The sequence below is a fragment of the Anser brachyrhynchus genome, assembly GCF_964034855.1.
Source record: "Anser brachyrhynchus genome assembly, chromosome: 3".
NCBI classification, from domain to species: domain Eukaryota; kingdom Metazoa; phylum Chordata; class Aves; order Anseriformes; family Anatidae; genus Anser; species Anser brachyrhynchus.
The window spans coordinates 37,557,795-37,577,621 of NC_137696.1; the positions used below are offsets into that span (position 1 = coordinate 37,557,795).

Below are 19,827 nucleotides of genomic sequence, written 5' to 3' on the forward strand. Positions count from 1 at the left end.
GGGCTCGGTCCCAGGAGAAAGGGAGGCAGCGGCCAAGCACGGAGGTGATGCTGCACCTTCCTGGGGACCTTACCTGGCGCAGAGGGTGGGGATTGGAAAAACCCTCTGGAACAGAGGGATTGCAGAAACCTGCCTCTTCCCGGGGCACGAATGCAGGTAGCAGCAGAGGCGGCTGCTCCCCTGCCGGAGCCAGGTACTTGCGACACCCAGCTGAAAGTGGGGCAGGGCTTGTTTGCCAAGCTGCTGGGGCTCGTCAAGAGGCCGGTTTGTTGTGCCAGCAACACGGAGGGTTGCCAAGCCCTTTTCCCCAGCTGGGAGGTCAGGGCCTTGAGCCTTGTTTCACATCTGGGCAAGAGCACGGCCCAGGGGAACGGTCGGTCCCTGCTCCTCTGGTGGGGCAGGCACAGAGCTGCAGAGGGACCGCGGTCTGCAAAGAGAACGAAATCCCACCAGTGTCTGCTTTCTTAACCCCAATAACAAGAAAAGGGGCACTGAAGTCCTGTGTCCCTATCTATGGCTTGGACCAGGTCCTTCAGGACACGCAGAGCCCTGCTGTAACCTGTCAGTGCTCCTGCACGCTGTTCTCTTGCTCTCTCCTTTTCCCTCCTGCCCTTCATCCCTCTCCACCGAGGAGCTGAAAGTCCTTCACCACCTCGACGGCTCCTTTGTTGCCTGCTACCTACCAGGCCGTTTCCCCTCAGGCTGCCCATTTCTCTTCAGAATACCAATTGCGCACCCAGGTCTCCCCACGTAACCACCAGGGAGGGACCATGCAGGGACACATCCCGTGGCCCCTGCTGGGGGGAGACGGCCGCACCCCCTCCTCGCCTACCCATGTTGCCAGCTACAGGGACAGCCCCGGAGCCCCAGGGATTCATAAAATCCCTCTCCTGCTGGCCTTGGTGGCAGCTGTGCTGGCCGGGAGGGTGTCGGGGAGCACGGGTGACAAGCGAGCCCCAGCCCCATGCGGGAGGAATGCAGGCGCTGGGTGCCGGTGCAGGCGAGCGCTATAAATAGTTTGTTTAACGCACCGTGGCCAGGCCCCAAAAGCATTCCCCGTGCTGCCGGCAGCTGCTGAAAAAGGCCGAACCCAGCAGCTGCCGGGCGGCACTCAGCCCCCGGGACCCCCCGGCCCTCCCCAGGGGCAGCGTGCCCACGGGGTCCCCGCTCCCCTCGCCGGGTGGCCGGACCCAGGGCGTCCCTCGGGCTCACCGGGGAGCTGCCTTGGAGGGGGAGCTGCTCCCCGCACCAGCACCCAGCTGTGGGTGCAGGAGGATGGGAAGGGGGCCTTGTCCCCCCCTCCAGCCCTCTGCTGGCACAAAGGCCCCTTGTGCCCACGGGAATGACATTCCTGCGGCTGCAGGACGCGAGGGGGAGACGGGGCCAGAGCCTGGGGCAGCTGCTGGGGACAGGTGGGGACGGCCACGGTCCTGTGTTAGGCTGGGGGGGGACAGACACGAGCAGCTGGAGGGGGACCCCCGGGCGGGTGAGCACCCAGGAAGGGGTGCTTTGTGTGTGGGGGGGACGAGCCGAGCCACGTTGTGGCATTAGCTGGCAGCTGGGCCCCCACCTGCTGCCCCCCTCCCCACAAATGCCGGGCTGCCAGCTGCCCGGGCTGGGGAGGGAGAGGATCTGGCAGCTGGTGCCTACGGGGAGGGAGGGGAAGGGCTCCCGGTGCCGCCGTACGGGGACAGCTGTCGCCCCAAAGCCGGGCAGCAGCCTGCCCCACAATGGGGCCAGTGTGCGCGATGGGGCCCGCGGCCGGGACAGCGACGACAGCGATCTGTGCTTTGCCCTGCCCGCCCCACCCAGGCGTGGGGACGAGGAGCAGGGAGCCTGGACGAGGGGCACGGGGATGGGGACGCTCCTGTTCCAGACTCCGAGCACCCCCAGGGCTGCGATGCCCATGCCGCGCACGCACTTTTGTCCCCAGCTGCAGCCTGCACGGCCCCAAAGGAAGCAGAAGCCACCGCCAGCCTCCCCCCGTCCCTACCCAGGGCCGAGCTGTGCCCCCTCTCTCCCCACCCGCCCCAAGCCCCGGCACCCACCACAGGCGCCCCCAGAGCTGCCCCTCACTGGGGGGCTCCTGCAGTCAGCAAGGAGGAGGCCGAGCCGCGCATCCAACGGAGCTCGTTTTATTACCCGGGGCAGGGTCAGCGGGGCGAGGAAGCGGAGCTGCCGGGTGGCAGTAGTGGTTATTGCTGCAAGCTCGTGCTCCGGGGCCGCCGGGTCGGGGGGCGGCCGACTGGCCTGCCTGCCTCGGATGGGCCCTCGCCCACCGCCATGCTGGAGCCACCCCCTTCCCACACAGGAGAAGACGAGGACGGAGGAGTGCAAATATATTGGCACCGGAGCCACCTAGGTGATCTGTGTGCTCGGTGGAGGAGCCCAGGGAAAGAGGGGAGGGGAGGGTGCGAGGACGAGGGAGAAGAAGGGGGAAAACCAACAGCTGTGTGCTGGAGAAATGCCCCGAACCACCACCACCACCACCACCCCTTGTGTTCCCTCCCCGGCCCTGCTGGGGGGCAGGAGCCCAACCCCACCATCCCCAGCAGCAGGGGGAGAGGCCAGGGCAGCCCTGGGGGAAAGGCTGGGGTGGGGGCATGGCTGTGCTGCGTGGCTGTGCCCACGTGGCAGGAGAGGAGCCCCACGTGCCATGCTAGGTGGAGCCCCCAGAAATTCAGTGCTTACGTGATGGGGCAAAGTGGGGTGGAGGGCAGGGAGGTGGGAGGGAGGTGCTGAAGGCCACGCAGAAAGCAGCCTCGGCTGGAGGAAGCCGACCAGCCAGGGCTCCACGCTTTGGTCATTCTTAGCGGGGAGGAGCGCGAGGGAAGGGCTTCAGGGAGCGCAGACCTTCCTCCTCCCCACGGCCTGACTGCCCCAGCAGGGCAGCCCTGGTGTTCCAGGACCTGGCTGCCCCTGCCCGAGCAAGGCAGCACCTGCTGCTGCCCCCCGGCACGCACAAGGGGACAGGTAACGCGTGCCCGAGGGGATGGGACAGCACTAGAGCAGGCGATACAAGCCCTCCCCCTCTCCCCCACAGCTCCTCTCCCTCCTGGGCAGCTGGCCCCAGCTTTTTCCCCCTCCCTCGCTCGCCTCCGAAGCTTGGTGCGGTGACCTCCGGGCACCCCCTGCTGCTTGCCCTCCTCCTCTTCTGGGGTGGGATGAGAGGAGGGGAGAGGTGGAAAACGAGCCCAGCCCAGAAGAGGAGAAGGGCGTCCCCTGCCCGCCCTTCCCCATGCTCAATGCTCCACGGGCGAGGGTGGAGCGAGGCTCACTGGGAGGCAGGGCTGGTGGCTTGGCGGGGGACGGAGCAAGGGGAGGGAGATTGTCCTGTGTCCCCGGACCCGAAGGGAGGCACTTGGAGGGGGCCTGGCCCGCCGGGGTGTCCTAGGCACAGCGGGTCAGTCCTGGCTCCTAGCCGCACATCGTCAGCAGCAGCCACTGGGAAGGAGAAAGAGGGGGTGAGCGGGGGCTGGTGCACACCGACCCGGCAGCCCACATGAGACCCGAAGCAGCTCCCTTGCCCAGCCCTCGATCTTTTAGGGGTTCTTCCCCCACCCACGGGGACAAAAGGCCTTCTACCACCCCCCGCAGGTGCCCCATTCGCTTTCGTGTCAGCCCCTTGTCTCCACACCCTGCCACCCCAGGGCACCGTGCCGCGCTCTCACCTCGGCGAAGTTCATGACGGCGGTGCCCGTGCCCTCGGGGTCCATGCTGCGGAAGAACCCTGCAGGGGGCACAGGAGCGAGGTGAGCAGCCCGTCCGCCTGTCCGTCCGTCCCCCCGTCCGTCCGTCCCCGCCCTCCCCACCCAGGGCGGCACTCACTGAACATGGCCTCCAGCTTGACCAGGCAGCAGACGAAGTTGTCGAAGTCCACGCCCATGTCGGCGTCTGCGTAGCGGGCCACCACCACCTGGTGCAGCTTGTTGTTCAGCTTGAAACCTGCGAGGTGGGGAGAGCGCTCAGCGCCCACGGGGGCGGAAGAGGATGCAACTGGGGAAGCCCCCCCCCCGCCCAAGGAAGGGAGGGACGCTCCCCCCCTGGAGCTACAGACCACTGCCGGATGACTCTTAGCTCAATGATCCATCTCAGGCCCCCGCTTTTGCCAGGATGGGACCCGTCAGGTCAGACAGGGACGTAGGCTGGGACAACCCTGCATGCATCCCTAACTCTGAGGATGCCAGCAACCAGCGTGGATGGGTAGGAGAGACACCCAGCTTAGACACGGGCCACATCTCGCCATGACAAGTTGGCTTGAAGCTCACAATTGAGGCTGGTCCCACGCTTCTCCTGGGCCAGGGCTCCTACAGCTTCCCTCCACCCAGCCCAGCCTCACCCTCCCCAGACCCACCAGCTGACTCCAGCGCCATGCGCATCTCGTAGGAGCTCATGGTGCCCGACTTATCCAGGTCGTGCTGCCGGAAGATCGTCTGCAAAAAGCCATCAGAGAGGACGTGAAGGGCAGGCTCTCCCCCCGGCCATCCCCCCCACACCCCAGCGGGGTGCTTCCCCCTGCGCCCCACTCACCAGCCAGCTCCGGATCTTGTTCCAGAGGATCTGGAACTCCACCAGCCCCAGGCGGGCGCTGCCGTCCTTCTGGGGAGCAGAGGGTCAAGGAGAAAGTGGCCAGCAGAGGGGTGGAGCAGCAGAGCAGGCACAGACAGAGCAAAGCAAGCGGATCCTGGCCTCTTTAGGTGAGAGGAAGCATTTCAGCCAGGCCGTGCTCAGCCTGCCCAGCTCTTTTTTTCCAGCTTCCCCTCTCCGTCCTGCTGCGTAAGCAAGATCAGAGCCTGCGAGCCAAAGGGAAAGCTCGATGCTTAAACCAGCTGCGGCGCCACTCACCAGGAAATTTGGCTGTACTTCGTCTGCAGGGAGCACGCTGCTGTGGTGTGCTCAGAGCAAAAACAGGCTGGCGTGCAAACGGGATGCTGCAGGGCATGGCTGGAGAAGGGCTTGGAGCCGCTTCTCTGCCCTCGCCTGACCCCTCAACCACACATCCTTGTGGGAGCAGGAGAACAGCCCGTGGCTCCTCTCCTTTTGCTCTACACCTCTCATCCTCCACCATCGGAGGAGACTTTTTTTGGGGGGGGAAAACACCAGGTGCTCAGGCACCAGGGGGTGCGCGCAGCCATCCCTGGATCACCCTCGGTGCAGCCACGAGGAGCCTTTCCCCCTTCCCCCGGCCGCGCAGCCCTGGCACAAGCAGGCAGCCGAGCCCCAGCTCCCACGGAGAGGTTTCCCAGGTGCCAGGCCGCGCGCCAGGAAAGCTGTCCCCTGCCCCCAGTGCCAAGAGGATACATCCATCAGGTTGACCATGTTGCGGCAGGAGTCCAGGCTGAACCCGTCTGTCTTCAGGTCTTTGTCTGAGGAGGAGGAAGGGGGGGGGGGGGGGGATATGTGCATCAAAACACGGCCTGCTTAACGGGCCCGGGCAATGGGGAACGAAGAGGGGAAAGAGGGCAGCACTCACGTCTAGCGATGACTCTGTTCAGAATAGTCCTGAGCTCGAAGACGCTGATTTCCATGTCCTGCAGCAGCAGCAGCAGCGTTAGCAGCACCCCTTGCCTCCCCCTGCCCCTCTGGGGCAGAGGGCTGCTCCCCACCCCGCTCCTGCCCACACATCCGCGCCTTATTCACAGAACAGCAGGGTGCCACCACGTTCCCTGCGTGCCTGGAAGAGCCTGGGCCACAGCTGACCTCCCCTTCCCCAAAATCTGCTCCCATCACACCGTCCCTGGGGACAGCTGGGCTGAGCTGCAGCGTTCACTTGTCTGGTGGGTGGCACCAAGAGGCCCCTGGGACGTCCCGAGTCCAGAGGAGCCCTTCTTTAGGAAGCCCCTGCTCTCTGCAGTCTTGACGGCAAGAGGTCCTGTCCCTTCCCCACCTCAGGGACCTGCCGGGGGCTTCCCAAAGCTTGGCATGACACAGCTGTACCCACCTCCCCTGCCAGCTGCTGGAACATGTTCTTGAAGCCATCCTCTATGTCATCCTCGGTTATTTCCTCCTGAAGCCAGAAAGGGAGGTTACGATCAAATAAAGGCACTGCCCTGCCTCGGAGGCTCAGCAAACATTTGAGGTGCATGAGAAGCCGCTCTCATCTTTGTTCCTTCCCGTGTCCCCATCACCTTGAACCTCCCAGCCCACCTCTGCCACAGAGGCATCCCAAACTCACACAGCCACCCCCTGCCCACAGCTCCCAGCCCCGAACCCTCAGCACCAACTGAAGGAGAGCGGTGGCCCCTACCTCATCTGCCAGATCTGCAGAGATCTCCTCGTCCAGCTCCCTGGGGGCACAAAGGGGGGAAAGCACTGAGGGGAGGGCAGTGGGGTCTGCCCCTCGGCTCACGGATACAGGGCTGGCCTGGGCCATCTCGTCCCGTAGCCAGGCAAGGGTGTGGGGGGTGGCCGAAGGCTTTGCAGCAGGGACTCACGCCGTGTCCGACTGCTTCTCGGTGAAGACCCGCAGGACGAAGTCGGCCTCCTTGTGCGGCTCGAAGGTGGAGGGCACAACGATGTACTCGCCAGGGGGCAGACGGATCTGGTTGCTCACCTCCCGCAGGTTGATGAAGGTCTCGGAGCGCGCCCGTGACTGGTTTCGCAGGAAGAAGTCCTTCTTCAAGTGCACGTTCTGGCTGCCCTGGGCCTGGGGAGCACACGCACTTGTGGGCAACAGCCCTGCCAGACAGGGACCAGGGTCTGGGGCTGGAACAGGGGCACAGATCCTGCTGCCCCACAGCCCTGCAGCTGCCCCGTGGAGGAGCTCTGGGTGTCCTGCCCGGCACGGACCACCCACCCTACGTGAAGCTGCCCAGCACCCTTTAGCATGCCAAGCACTGCCAGCCTGGTGCGAATCCCAATCCCCAGGGCGTGCGCATGCTGCGTTAACCCACTCCTGCCTGCTCCTGCGCTCCCCTCCAGGGGCTCTGGCAGCTTAGGACGTACCTCCTCGGGAACCTGCAGGGAGAGAAGACAGAAAATCAGAACCCCTGTACCTGCACCCTCCCTCTTAGGGCAACAGGATGGGGTATCGCTGACCCACAGACTGGCCAAGGTCCAGGGAGCCGGTCCCATGGAGGTAGCACTGGGGTGGGGGTTACCTCGTAGACAGCGAAGCCGATGGTGTGCATGTCGCCCCCCACCCGCCGCTCCCGCCGCCGGTGCTTCTGCATCAGGGCCACCAAGAAGCTGCAGGCCACCTCGTCGTCCCCAGGGTCATCATCCTCTTCCAGCAGCTTGATCTTAAACTGGGGGTTGATCCAGAACGTGGCTGCGAGGAAGGACACACGGGTGAGATACCTGGCCTCAGCGATGCCACCAAGAGCGGAGCCGCGGGAAGGCGAGCTACCTGGGTGATTCCTGCAGCCCCCAGCAGTGCTCCCCCGGCGCCACGTGCCCTCGAACACCTGCGTGTGCCACCTGCTGAGCTCGTCCTTGGTGAGGGCGTCGGGGGTGAGGTTGCAGATCTCCAGCCTGGAGAACTCCCTCATGAAGTCCCGGAAAGACATCCTGTGGGGAAGCAGGCAGGGGCTGAGGCCAGGACACGGATGGGGAACGCAAACCGCTCTGGATTCAGCTGTGGCTATCTTTACTAGGTGGAAAGAGTAGATGGGAACCACCCCAAACCCGCTTCTCAGGGCAGTGAGCTGAACGCTGGGTGCCCTGTGGTGAGACAGGGCTCATGAGCCAGGCTGTCTCTGGCGGGGATGGCACCCCTGCAGTCCTTCACCCCATGAACCTCACTCTTTGGACCTCCAAAACACCCCGCCGCACAGAGTCCCACATCAGGCTTCCAACGTCTGCCTAAGCTGCTGCTCACTGGGGAACCCTTCGTTTTCGTGGTTTGGTAAGAAGCAAGTAACTCCTTCCTGCTCACTCCGCATTTCCAGTCCCTTCTCAAGTGTTCGGGCTCCCTCTTTGGCCACTAGAAGAGTCACAGCCAGCGTTTTTAGAGAATTACAGGGTGCCAAGATCATCTACGCTGAGCAGTCACAACTCATTTAAAGCCCAGTGCTGGGTTTGTACAATAAGGGATGTTTGTCCTTCTTAGGAATTTATTTGTGCTTAATTTCCTTGAAGAAAGGGAAATCATTAACTAGATCAGATAAGAAAATGTTACAGGCTTTCTGGTAGCGGAAACACAGATGATAGAGGCAGGTCATGCGCTTTAGGAGAAACACTCGGATCTCTCCTGGGCTCCTCTGCTCGTTCCCGAGCTGGATGCTGAAGAAGAGCAGCCCTTTGCGCTGGCACTCACCAGAACTCTCCATCCTCCATCTTCAGCTGAAGCTCTTCCCTGTCGCTGGGGTCGATGTTGTTCCACTCGGGGGAGCTGGAATAATCAGAAAAGACCATCAGACAAGGACTCCTCAAGGTGAACTGAGACAATCCCAGTGCTATGCGCTCTGGAGCTGGCCCTCAACCGAACCCCTCCCTCACGCTGTGAACTTCCCCGCAGCAGTGTCATGCGAGACACGTCCCAGTTGTTTCTGTGTGCTGCCTGCCAGCAGCTCAGCTGAAGTCCCGGCTGAACTCACCCGTCGCTCCAGGCTCCCGTCCACTCCACCTGACCCCAGGGGTTCCTGATGCGGATGAGCTGTTCCTGCTGACCCCGGTAGTTCACCTGCCAGCCATCAGACGCAGGAAGTTAAACCCAGGCCACCGGCCATGGCATTTTAGGGCTATTAAGGTCTCATGCAGCCAACTCACATCTCTGAAGGCTGTGACGGAATAGGCATGGCCCTTCACCAGCTTCTTGAAGGTCACCGCTTCCATATCAAAGGCGCTTGTGATCTGAAAAGAACGTGCAAAGCTCGAGTGAATACGATTAAATTCATGCAGTTCTATCTCTGCCCTTTTTGAGGGGAGTCCGGGAGACTGCATGGAGAATGACCCTTGCTTTATAATGCTCCAGCCAAGGGAAGGAGCTCCCTGTACTCAAAAGCTGTTGACCGAGGACAATTTAAAGCCAGTTTCTCTGCCAGAGGACCCTGAAGACCCATCACGAAACCACCCAAACTCCAGAAAGTGTAAGAAAAGGTTTCATGCTTCCCAGAACACAGTACTGTCACTAGGAGCAGAGATTGTCCTTGTGGGTTCCAAATCTCAGGACAGGTTACACAACGGATCACGGTGGTGCACAGCTACTGCTGGGTGCAGCAGTCTCTTTAGCACAAGTACACCCCAGCCACACGTTCAGCGCTGGCAGCAGCTGACCCTGGTGGGGCTGCGTTTGTTCCCACTTTGAATTGCAAACCCAAGGGGTACGGCTGTCAGTGGTGACGGGGATGATGCGCTGTGTTGTTTGTGGCTGAGAGGGAGCAGACGGAAGAGCCCGTTCCAGGTGATTTGCAGATGTTGACCCAGGACACGGCCAGAGCTCTAGGCAGACCCTTGCTCAGCAGCCTGGCCCGAGATGGATGTTTCCCACTCCGTTAAAGTGAGACCATTCCCAGGCACCAGGGTGTAGCCTCCGTGCCCACGGGCCGTCACACTGGCTCTGGGTGGGATCGGTGCTCTGCTAGGAGGAGAAAGAAGTCACCTCCCACCCAGCGTCCCAGCAAAAGCACTTACGTCGATGGAGCAGCCCAGCAGGGACCCCCTCTCCAGCGCCTTGCGGATGATGTGGCCCATGTTGCGCGGCGCCCGCTTGAGGTCGTACATCTCCGCCACACCGCCGGTGAAGTCCTCGAAGCCCTCAGTGGTGCTGCCTCCTGAGAGCGCCTCGTAGCAGCCGTTCAGCCTGAGCACGGGGCAGCGAGAGGGGCACGTGAGGTGACAAGGACACACCGTGCCGCCGCTCTGCCCCATCCCTCGCTGCACTAGTGCCCGCTGTGGTGGGACTCACTTGGCATAGGCCTTCTCCAGCAGAGCACTCCAGAACTCGGTGCACTCCGCTGAATGCACGAACAGGAGCTCCCCGTCCTTGGTGGGCAGCTGGTCATCCACCACCACGTCCACCCACTCGCCGAACTGCCAGATCTGGGGAGAAGACAGGGGTGAGCAGGACAGAGGTGCGCCCTGAGCACGCCCCCAGATAGCCCATCCTGCCCCCAGCCCACCGCGCGGGGCCAGGAGCTCCCAGCCCACCTGGAAGTGGAAGATGCCGGCGTAGTCCTCCTGGAAGCTCTGCCCGTGGGGCACCACGCGGTGCAGGAGCTCCTCGTTGAGCGTGAGGGAGCCGATGGCAGCCAGAAGCCAGCAGTCACCTGGGCAAGGAGAGGAAAACGGCGTGAGCTCCTGCTGCATCCTTAGCCAGGGGGTGGAGATGGAGATGGCTCGTTCAGCCTGCCTCAGCTGGGCTGCACCCACACATCTTGGTGCCCTGCACCAGCCCTGGCCGCCCAGCTGGCTGTGTGGGTCTCGAATCTCTCAGGTGTCTCCACCACCAGCCTGTTCCCCTGCCACACGTCCAGCTTTGGCAATGAACCTCACTCCTAGCCCACACAGAGTAACAGCAGGTGCTTGGAAAGCAGCATTAGCTCAAGGCAGAGAGGGAACAACCCTCCCTGACCAAACAAACCTCCCTGGCCTGTGTCCGCACCATCACATAGCCAGCATCAACTGCCCCTCCTGCAGTCATTTGTCTAGACCCTCCTGGATGCCCTCCACATCGCAGGACAGTGAGTTCTGCAGTGCAGCTATGCTTTGCATTTAAAGAAAAGTTTTCCCCTGTTTTCAGTCACCAAGTGAGACGTTTTAACACTGGTGCCCTGGCTTCAAGTTGCAAGAAATAACACCGCACTTCTCCTTCCAAGTGCTCTTAACCACAAGTGCTGCTCTAGGCCAGCACTCCTTTTTAAATTCTTTCCCTTGGTTCCCCTTCCTCTTTCGCCTCTAAAGCCTGTCATACATTAGCCTTGAGCCTGGATAACCTGTACGGGGCTGTGTTTAGACAAAATGGCATTTCAAACTCTGCCCTCCTAGTGACCAATTGAGAAACACCGCAGTGCTCTGGGCTGTTACACGCTCCAGTTACCACCTGAGGTTTGTCCAAATTGCTGGCTGCATTAAATGTGGTCAGTCCTGAAACCAGTGTGCTGTGCTAAGGTGCACAATGCTCAGCTTGGTCGAGATCAGGAAAACACTGCTGAAGGCAGCCAGATCTGGTTTTGATGGTCCCTGAATTGCAGTTACCAGCCCGTTTGCCCTACTCTCCTTGCCTCAGCACCTTGGCTTGGGCGACACCCCTGGGGAAAGGACATATCACCACTTCTCCCACATAGCTCTGCTTTCAATTTCCTTCTGTCACACCGTGTTGCTTTGCAAGCACTCTGTCACGAGCAGCACATCCTCACCTCACTTTATTACTCCCAGCTACCATCCCTCACCATTTACCAAGGCAGAGAACTCTTTGGAGCAGCCCCTGGCCTTGTTGGCAGCACACACAGGGCACAGATCCACCCAGTACCTCCCCTCATCTTGGCACGCTCAGGCTGTGCGTGCATCAACCCATTTCTGTAAGGCTTTAACCTAGAGCCAGCGGGAGCCATGAAGCGCCCCCCCACCTTACAGCTTCCACTGCACTCCATGGGGAAGGAGTACAGGGATGGCTGCGCACGAAAACGCACTGCTCTTTGGTCCAAGACCCGGGGACAGATCTCCAGCACTCACCCAGAGCCCCCTGGCAGATATCCGTCCGGGTTGCACCGCCAACGATGAACTGAGGGTCACCCACTAATTCCTGCAGGAGGAGGAGAGAATCAGATGGCGGACCTCAGCAGGACGTGTGCTTCTGTGAGGCTGTACCCACCGCAGCTCTGACCCAGGAGGAAGGGTGTATTGCCCCGTAGCGACGTGCCCACCTGCCCTCTGCCAGGGAACGCTGCTCGACTGCCACCCCAAGGCCACCACAGCAAAAAAAGGCAAGATCCCCTTCAGCAGGAAACGGCTAGACAGACTGCTGGGCATTCCCCTGGCAACCCCAAAAGTCCCAGTCGCTGAGGGTGACAGAATCATGCTATGACATCCAGAAGCAGTGGCACAGCCCACCCATCTTCAAGCCCAGGCCTGCTGCCTAGAGGCTGAAGGGCTTGCCAGACACGATGCTCTCCTGGGCACTGCTCTATTTCCTTGGGGAAGGGGCTGTGAAGCACCTGGGGACTCAAGCACAGCGAGGAGCAGACCAGAGCCAGGCTGCAGCTTGGCAAACCGCGTTAATGCGGACATTGCAGGCGAGGGATACGAGCCCAGCGTGAGGAGAAGCGAGCCCAAAGCTTACCGAGGGGCGCTTCCACTCCACCCCCCGCGTCTTGCTGGAGTGCGGCCCCAGCTCCTTGAACCCGAGGGCGGAGGGGCCGGCCGGGAACTGGGGGTCCCTGAAGAGGGTTCCGCTCTCGATGCACTCCTGTTTGAGGGCCTCATAGTCCTGGTTGAGGTACTTGATGGCGTTGTGGTGCTGGCCGACCCCCTCGGCTCTCAGGCGGTCCCGCTCCAGCCGGGCAGCGATCCCCCCGAAGGGCATCATGGCTGGGCACCGGCAGCGCTACCTCCGCCTCCGCTCCCTGAGGAGAAACAAGCACCGTGAGGCCGTGGCAGGGCATGGGCCTGTCTGACTGCCAGCACAAGAAGCATCCCCAGCAGGACCTGGCTTCGGCGGGACCTCCCCAAGCCCCATCCCCGGTGCAGACAGCGGTGCCTGGCTGCTCAGAAGTGGGCCGTGGCCTCCTGCCCAGCGATTTAAGCCTCTCCCCGGGGCTAAGACGCTTGCATCTGTCTCCCGGCACAGCTTTCTGGACTCGCAGGACCTTCCCCATCCCTGCTCGCTGGCTCCTCCTCGCCCGCCGGGCTGTTCCTCTGCCTGGAAAGCCTGAGCACTGAGTCAACGGGACGGGGAAGGGAGGAGCGCCTCGGGGAGCCCAGAGGCTCCACGCCGGGCCGAGAGGGAAGGAAGAGGCGGGATGGCCCTTCCCCACCGCGCAGGGTGACTCAAGTCCCGCTCGCCGAGCAGCGGCCTGCCGGCAGGCACAGCGGGGTGCAGCGGGACAGGGCGCAGGCTGCGGGGCCTGGCAGCACCGGCACCGTCCGCCTCGGCCCCTCCGTGCACCGGGCTGAGCCTCCCAGGGGGACGCGGGCACGGCGCAGGTTATTCTTAGCCCTGTTACCGAAAATACCCCGGGGAGGCCGCGTCTGGTGGCAGGCCGGGGTCACGCAAGCGCAGAGCGGGGAGGAAGGCTGCGGACCCACGGGCGGGACGGGGTCGCGCGCGTCGTGGGGCGGTGGGACGTGGTGGCGGGGGGCTTCCCCGCGGTGATGCCGAGATGCTGCCGGCCCCGCCACGGGCAGGGAAAGGCAGGCAGCGGTCTGGAGAGGAGCCCAGCACAGGCCGGCCTTCCACGCCACGCAGTGCCCGACCACAACGGGGGGGGGGGGCGGCTTTGCGGGGCTGCCGGCACCGCCACCAGCAGCGGGACGCTGCGGCCCCCGCGGGGCACAACGCCGGGCACGCGGAGAGACGGCGCCGGGCGGCACCGGCCCGGAGACCTCCCCCCCCCCCCTAAATCCCGCAGACCCCAAACCCCGCCGCCACCCCCCCGGAGGACGCGGGGCTGCCGCAGCGGGGAGGGGCACGGCTCGGCTCGGCTCAGCACGGCTCGGCCCGGCCGCGGAGCAGCCCCCCCGCCAGCCCAGCGGGGACAAGGGGGGGGGACGCAGGGACTCACCGCTCGCCCCGCACGGAAGCTGCCACCGCCCTGCCCGGCCCTGCCCGGCCCTGCCCGGCTCGGCACGGCACGGCCCAGCGCGGCTCGTCCCGGCGGAAGGAGGGCTCTGGGCGGGCGGGATGTGTGGCGGTGGGCGGCGGCGTTAAGGGCGCAGCCCCGGGGCCGGGCTCCCCGCTCGCCCACCCCACGCGTGTCCGTCCCCCCCCCCCCGTGACTCAGCGCTGCGCTATGCGGGCGGTGCCCCCGCCTGGCCCGGCCCGGCTCGGCTCAGCCCGGCCCGGCGGCACAGCACCCCCCGACCCCCTGCTCGTCCCGGCCCTGCCTTGTCAGCCCTCGGCGGCCCTTCTAAGCGGCTTTCCTCGCTGGCTCCCGCAATCCTTCCCCCCGCTGGGGAGCGGCGCCCTCAGGCACCGGCGCGCTTTGCGGGCCGCCTTCCCCGAGCTTTGCCTCGCAGCGCTGCCCCCGTCCGCGCCCAGGAGTTGCCCCTTCCCCGTCCTTGGGCTGCGGGAAGCCAGTTTTTTTTGTCCCCGGGTGGGAAGAGAGCCGGGGGCGCGGGTTGAGCTAACCCACACCTTGCTGCGCCCTACCCAACGCAACCGGCGCGCCTGGCCGGGGGCCAGGGCACCAGGGCACCAGCTGCTGGGGAAACACCCAGGCTGGGAGCACACCCAGCTCCACAGGGCTGCCCGGCAGCCCTCAGCTCCCCCGTCCGCCTGAACCAAGCTGGGAGACGGGGTCACGAACGGGGACCTCGTGAGCAGCGCGCACCCTGCTGCTGGGGTGGCGGGGTTGGGCTGACGTGCGCTGTGCCCACCCCAACCCCAAGGCACGCAGCTCTGGGGATGAGGCCGGCCCCCCCTGCACACACATTTAGCAGCAGGACAGAGGGACAGGGAGCCTGCCAGGCTGGGAAGGACGCACCGTGAGAGCCCAGAGGCCCGGCTGGGCAGCGCTTGCAGACGCAGGGGGAGCCCGCAAGCCCCCGGTCCCAAGCAGCACGCATGCTCTGAGCCCTGCGGCAGCCTCCCCTCCCAGCTCCCAGCCCCTGCACAAAGAAAGACCGCACGAACAATAGCTCCTTTTTTTCATTTTTTTTTTCTTTTGTACACAAATATATACAGGGTATTATACACATCTCTACACAGACAGTGCCAATCCCAACACAGGTCTCCGCGGGCAGCGCCCCAAGAGCAGCCCGGGGCTGCAGGCACAGAGACCGGAGCACCCCGGGCAGCAGGCGGGTGCACAGACACGGACACGGGATCAATACCCTCCTCGCCCCAGCCTGGGACGCGGCCAGGAGCTCTCACCTTGCGTGCCCACCCCTGGAAGGGAGGGGTGGCAAACACCGTGCCTCTCCGCACCGGCATGTACTCCAGCCCCGACCTGCCCTCTCCACACCTCCAAGACCCACATTTCATCTCCTCCACGCCCCCTTTCCTCTGGGCCTGGGGTTCCTATAGAGAGGTGTACAGGGAAGTCAGCTATACCCTCCCTGGAGCAGCCCCGTGTCTCAGGCTCCTCTCATCTAACAGGGGGCAAGGGGAGAAAAGCCAGCGGTGGTGAGGGCCTGTCCCCAACAGCAGGGCTGGGGAGGGCTGACGCTTCTCTTGTTCGGGTCCGTAAAGTGCTTTGAGCTCCAGGGCCAGAGTTGGTGATTGAAAAGGTAAACCACTATCCCCTTCCTCCCGGCCCCGGGAGGGCCTGCAGGGCACAGCTCCAGCGAGCCAGAGCAGGAGCAGGCCCCGCAGCCGCTGGGCAGAGGGAAGGGGCAGCGTCAGCGATGAGCACCAAACAGGATGGTGGCAGGGGGTTGAGGGAAATAAATATAGCTCAGTAGCAGGGAGATTTATTATTTTCCTTTACATTTTACACAAGGGGAGGAGGGGAAAGCAATTGAGGGCAACGGGTGCTGACCAGAAACCTCCTCGCAAGAACCTCCAACACAGGGTCAAACCTCCCTGCCGGGTGCCAGGGGCTCCAGTCCACCTCTCCTGCCTGCGCCCACCTCCGCAGCCACCCAGGGCCCCTCTCCCATCCTTCCTGTCCCCTCTGTGGCCCCGGGACACAGCTATCACCAGAGAGGGGACAAGGGCAAAAGCAGGCAAGGAACAGCCCCAGGCAGGTGATCAGCCCATTGCTGCATAGGGCCAAAGAGCTGTAGCCTAGGCCCTTTTCTCCCCTCTCCATAGCACCCAGGAGACCCCCAAAACAGCCCTCCCGTGCCTGACCCTGCTGTGCAGACACAGAGCAGAAAAGGGATCCACAGTCTGACACAGAAGTCAGGTTGGTTTTTGCTTGAAAGGGGAGGAAAATGTGCAAAAAATGCCACTTAAAATGATGCTGCAGTCCCCCACCTGTGCCCTCGGGGAGCAGGGGGCACGATTTAGGGGAGAGGCTGCCCGCGCCTCCTCCTGCCTGCGAGAACCACCCTGGGCACCCCTCACCCTGCAAGGGGTTGCCCCCGTGCTGCTCCCCCAGGGTGACAGCAGTCCCATGGCAGGGTGAGGCTGTCGCCTGCCCGCTGCACACGGGGACTTCTCCATCACCCCCTCCCCAGCACCTAGCATGTCACCCCATGGGGACACGCGGGCACGGGGAGGAGGGAAGGCAGCACTGCACGTGCAGGTGGAACAAAGACACCCCATCGTCTTACTGGGGGCTTCCAATACATCAGTTAAAGCTTTGTTTGTCACCTTCCTGCAAATCTAATAAATTATTAGTGTTTATGTTTCTCACCAGGAGGACGGGGGACAGAAGGGGCAGCCAACGAGGCCCCGGAGGTGCCCCTTGTCCCCAGACCCCTCCCCAAAGCACCCAGCCTCCTTTCTCTCCTGGGGTGCTGGCAGGGTCATGGTCCCTTCCTCCCCAGCCCCTGGGGGTCTGCGGTCCGGGTACGTGTTAACGAAGGTAGCTAGTGAAGAGCAAGCCCGCAGAGCGGCGCGGAGGTGGAGGCAGGGAAGCGGAGAGCCAGGGGCAGGGCCCCTGCCCTCGCTGAAGGTGGTGGCCCCAGGGGTGGGCGAGGGCTGCGGCTGGCCCCCTCCCCATCTCTGCGCTCCCTTCGGTTTCTCTCTCCCCGTCTCGGTGGGCGCAGCCTGCCCCGCTCCAGGGCCTCCATCCCCTCCCTCCCTCCTGCCCTCCCTCCGCAGTCCCTACTGGCGGATCTCATTCTCTATCAGGCTGTCCTCACAAGACTGGAAATCCGTGTCGTTCATGCCGTCGGCGGTGATGAGCTCCTCGTCCTGCGACCCCTGCTCCTCCGACTCGGTCGCTTCACCCTCCGGGGAGGAGTCCTGCAGCACTTGGGCGATGTACTTCTGCTGGGGCAAGGGGGGACAGCAGAAACACGCGTGAGCCCGGGCAGCTGCTTCCTGCAGCCCCTGGGGCTCGGGCAGCAGAGCACAAAAGGGTGAAGCAAAGTGCAAGCGGGAGGTTGAGCATTAAGGAGCCCGAAGATGATGAAGAAGGAGACCGAGTCATTGGATTCACTGCCCCAGCCAAGAGAGAGGCAGAAAAATGCGCACACAGCACCCAGGCAGCAGAAGGAAAGGGATGTGTATGTGTGCACGGGGTGTTACAACTCATCACCCAGCTCAGGTGAGGGGCACAGGGCCCAACACCTGCCTCCCACTCTTGTTGGGAGATTCTGGGTGCTGCCTCAGAAAGGCGAGAAGCAAGGAGGGAAAGTCTGTGGATGTTGCCTCCCCCTTTCCTAAACCCAGGTGAGGAGTGCGCCAGGGCACGGAGGTAGGGACAGGAACTCACAGTGGATTTGGGAGCCGGCAGATTAGTGGCAGGTCTCCCGTTCTGCCTGCTTTCTATGGTGTCCACCTCTGTGTGTTCAATCTGGAGAGGAAAAGGCGAGATTAAGAGAAAGCTGAGGAGACACATTTGTAGAAGCCACACTCCAGCAAGGCTGCCCTTGACCTCTGCACAGGTACAGGAGCAGTGTACACACGGCAAAGACAGCATCCAGCTCCAGGAAGCTTCCTTGGGAACCTTTGCCATGAAGCTGGTGAAGAGATGCCCTACCAGGGAACAGGCTGGGCATCCCCCTCTCCCCCCAAGTCCATTTCACTGCTCAGCTGCAGTCCCAAGGGAAGGACCCCCCCCCCCACACACACACCCTCGAACCCCTGCCCAGCACCCCAGCTCACCTTGTAATTGTGAGCGCTGAGGTATTTGAAGTGCCCGAAGCAGACGTGACACAGGCAGATCACAATGGTGATCACGAGGACCACAAAGGTGAACATGGAAGTGGGAGCCAGGAACCCTGAGGCAAATAAAAGCCAACGTTAGGTTGTCAGAGCCCGACGGGCAAGGGGAGGCCACCTGCAGCCCGGCCTGGCCAGGGAAGCTGCTCAGCTGGACGCCTCCCAGCCCAGCACTCACCTGTGCGCACGGTGGAGAAGAAGAGGAGCCAGAAGAGGCAGAGGATGGGGGCTGCCACCACTTGGTTCACAGCCCCTGAATGGATCTTCTTGTCCAGCTTGGCAGGCAGGTAGGCGTAATACAGGTTGTACCGGTCCACCAGGTGCTTGAGCAGCATGTACATGAGCCCTGAGAGAGACGCGAGAGATGTCAGGAGGGAATCAACCTCTTTCCCAGTGCCTTGGGGCAAAAGGAAATATTTCACCCCCAACGCGGGGAGGCAGAGGGGTGTCGCTTACCAAAGGGGACGATGATGGGGCAGGTGATACTATAGGTCATGACCACAGTGAAGACGCACATCATCCAGGCGTAAGCAGCCCCAAACTGGAACTCGTAGGCCTGGTGCTGCCGGAGAGAGCAGAGACCCGTCTGTGGGTGCGACACCCAGCGCTCGGCGAGCCCCGGGGCGCACGGCCCCCAGCACGGCACCTTCAGGGGAGGCCCCAAACCGCCCCCAGCCCCACCACTTACTCGCTTGACGTTCCTCCGCTCGGCGGCCGAGCGGGCCAGGCAGAGGCGAATCATGTACATCAGCAGGCCGGGGATGCGCAGCAGGTCCATGGCGTTCCCGATGAAGGCGGAGGCGATGACGTAGTTGACGAAGAAGGCCCCGTTGTCAGGCAGGAACACGCACCTGGGGAGCGAAGAGCAGGCTGCAGGAGATGCTCCCCCGCCACGTGGGGGACCAGGTCCTGGGTGCCACCTTTGGATGCCGCCAAGAACCTCCCCCATTGCAAAGAAGGGGCTTTCTTCCCTGCTCCACTTACTCAAATCGCACTGTGGCTTCAGCAAGGAATTTTTTGTCAAACAGCCAGCGGAAAAACACATCCAAGCTGTGGGGGAAGGGGGTGGGAAGAAAAGAGAAACAGTCAGAAGCAGCGGTATACAGACATAGACATGCAAATGTATGGAAGCTGCTCTAAAAGGACCCAAAGCTCTGACCACAGGCCTTATTGTTCCCTCTTAGGATATGTCATTGGCAATTATGTAAATCAGACACTGGGAAAACCAGTTACGGGACACAAAAAGGGATGTAAGACTTCCCATTCTCAGGCGTGTTTTTCTCAGTTTGCCCTGATCCCATCAGTATTTTCCTCTCTGCTCCTGGGAGAGGTTGTTTGGGTGAAACAACCATGGGTTACTGACCACAGGAGAAACCACTCAGGTACACGGTAACCTCACAGAAATAAGATAAACCAATCTCATTTCCCCCCCATTCTGTATTTTTTGACATAAAACTGTACAATCCTCTGGCACCTCTACGGCAAATGATTTCAGTGGAGTACAGAGATCCACATGCAGCAGCGGGACTGATTTTGTCCTCAGAAAGAAGTGTGACCTGTTTACTGGTATACGGCCAAAATGCAAATCCTATGAGAACATTTACCTGCCTAGGTCACAAGGTTAAAAGCAGCAAGACATTTTAAACCTGACTGGGAAACTTTGCTGTAGGCACCCACTGGAATGAAAGGCAATTTTTCTGTGTCTCTGTCGGAGGGCAGAAACCTATTTCTATTCTCAGAAACCGCCCGATTTAGCCACCGAGGGGCTGTACCCTGAATTTATGGAATGTAGATTCCCCCACCCCACAACGCATAAAGAGCTCCCTGTCACAGTAGATCCCCCCCATCGTGCTTCCACCTCCCAGTTTTCCTCTCTTCTCTGTCACACAGCTGCTCTGCTTTGCCCCTAGTCAGTGCTGAGAGCCCATGCTGACTCCTGGCAGCTGAAGCCC

At 62.3% G+C, this 19,827-nt stretch overlaps 2 protein-coding genes across 11 annotated transcripts in view; both read right to left on the reverse strand.

Annotated features, from left to right (window-relative positions):
- Positions 1–2,119: 2,119 nt before the first annotated feature.
- On the reverse strand, positions 2,120–14,243 carry CAPN11 (calpain 11). 4 transcript variants are annotated; one of them, XM_080586183.1, is made up of 22 exons: positions 13,662–13,834; positions 12,221–12,503; positions 11,614–11,683; positions 10,090–10,208; positions 9,848–9,981; positions 9,574–9,742; positions 8,710–8,793; positions 8,538–8,623; positions 8,258–8,332; positions 7,349–7,509; positions 7,101–7,270; positions 6,946–6,957; positions 6,435–6,646; positions 6,248–6,287; positions 5,942–6,007; positions 5,474–5,531; positions 5,302–5,366; positions 4,531–4,599; positions 4,355–4,433; positions 3,829–3,945; positions 3,672–3,730; positions 2,120–3,444 (listed from the first exon to the last, which is right to left on the reverse strand). In XM_080586183.1, the coding sequence occupies exons 2-22, from the start codon at positions 12,464–12,466 to the stop codon at positions 3,418–3,420; spliced, it is 2,118 nt and encodes a 705-aa protein (XP_080442309.1). In that variant the 5' UTR covers positions 12,467–12,503; positions 13,662–13,834; the 3' UTR covers positions 2,120–3,417. The 4 variants fall into 4 exon arrangements, with proteins under 4 accessions (XP_080442309.1, XP_080442308.1, XP_080442307.1 ...); XM_080586182.1 differs by lacking the exons at positions 6,946–6,957; positions 13,662–13,834 and adding an exon at positions 13,984–14,243 and having other exon boundaries at positions 7,086–7,270; XM_080586181.1 differs by lacking the exon at positions 6,946–6,957 and having other exon boundaries at positions 7,086–7,270; positions 13,662–13,867.
- Positions 14,244–14,737: 494 nt separating this feature from the next.
- Positions 14,738–19,827, reverse strand: part of TMEM63B (transmembrane protein 63B) — a 36,505-nt gene continuing 31,415 nt past the window's right edge. For 5 of the 7 annotated variants that reach the window (XM_080586178.1, XM_080586174.1, XM_080586179.1 and 2 more), the window contains 7 exons: positions 18,860–18,925; positions 18,564–18,726; positions 18,332–18,437; positions 18,054–18,221; positions 17,819–17,934; positions 17,427–17,507; positions 14,738–16,981 (listed from right to left, as the gene is read on the reverse strand). In XM_080586178.1, coding sequence (XP_080442304.1) covers positions 16,814–16,981; positions 17,427–17,507; positions 17,819–17,934; positions 18,054–18,221; positions 18,332–18,437; positions 18,564–18,726; positions 18,860–18,925 — 868 coding nt within the window. In that variant the 3' untranslated portion in view covers positions 14,738–16,813. The remainder of the gene's footprint in view (positions 16,982–17,426; positions 17,508–17,818; positions 17,935–18,053; positions 18,222–18,331; positions 18,438–18,563; positions 18,727–18,859; positions 18,926–19,827) is intronic. The other 2 variants (XM_080586180.1, XM_080586177.1) reach the window with 1 other exon arrangement.

Excerpts from the sequence above, each read along its gene's own strand:
- CAPN11 (XM_080586182.1), bottom strand. The coding sequence starts at position 12,466 with ATGATGCCCTTCGGGGGGATCGCTGCCCGGCTGGAGCGGGACCGCCTG. Across the intron at positions 8,794-9,573 it reads TGCTGGGCTGCTCCATCGAC|ATCACAAGCGCCTTTGATAT; the intron begins GTAAGTGCTTTT and ends CGTTCTTTTCAG. Across the intron at positions 3,946-4,354 it reads CATGGCGCTGGAGTCAGCTG|GTTTCAAGCTGAACAACAAG; the intron begins GTGGGTCTGGGG and ends CCCACCTCGCAG.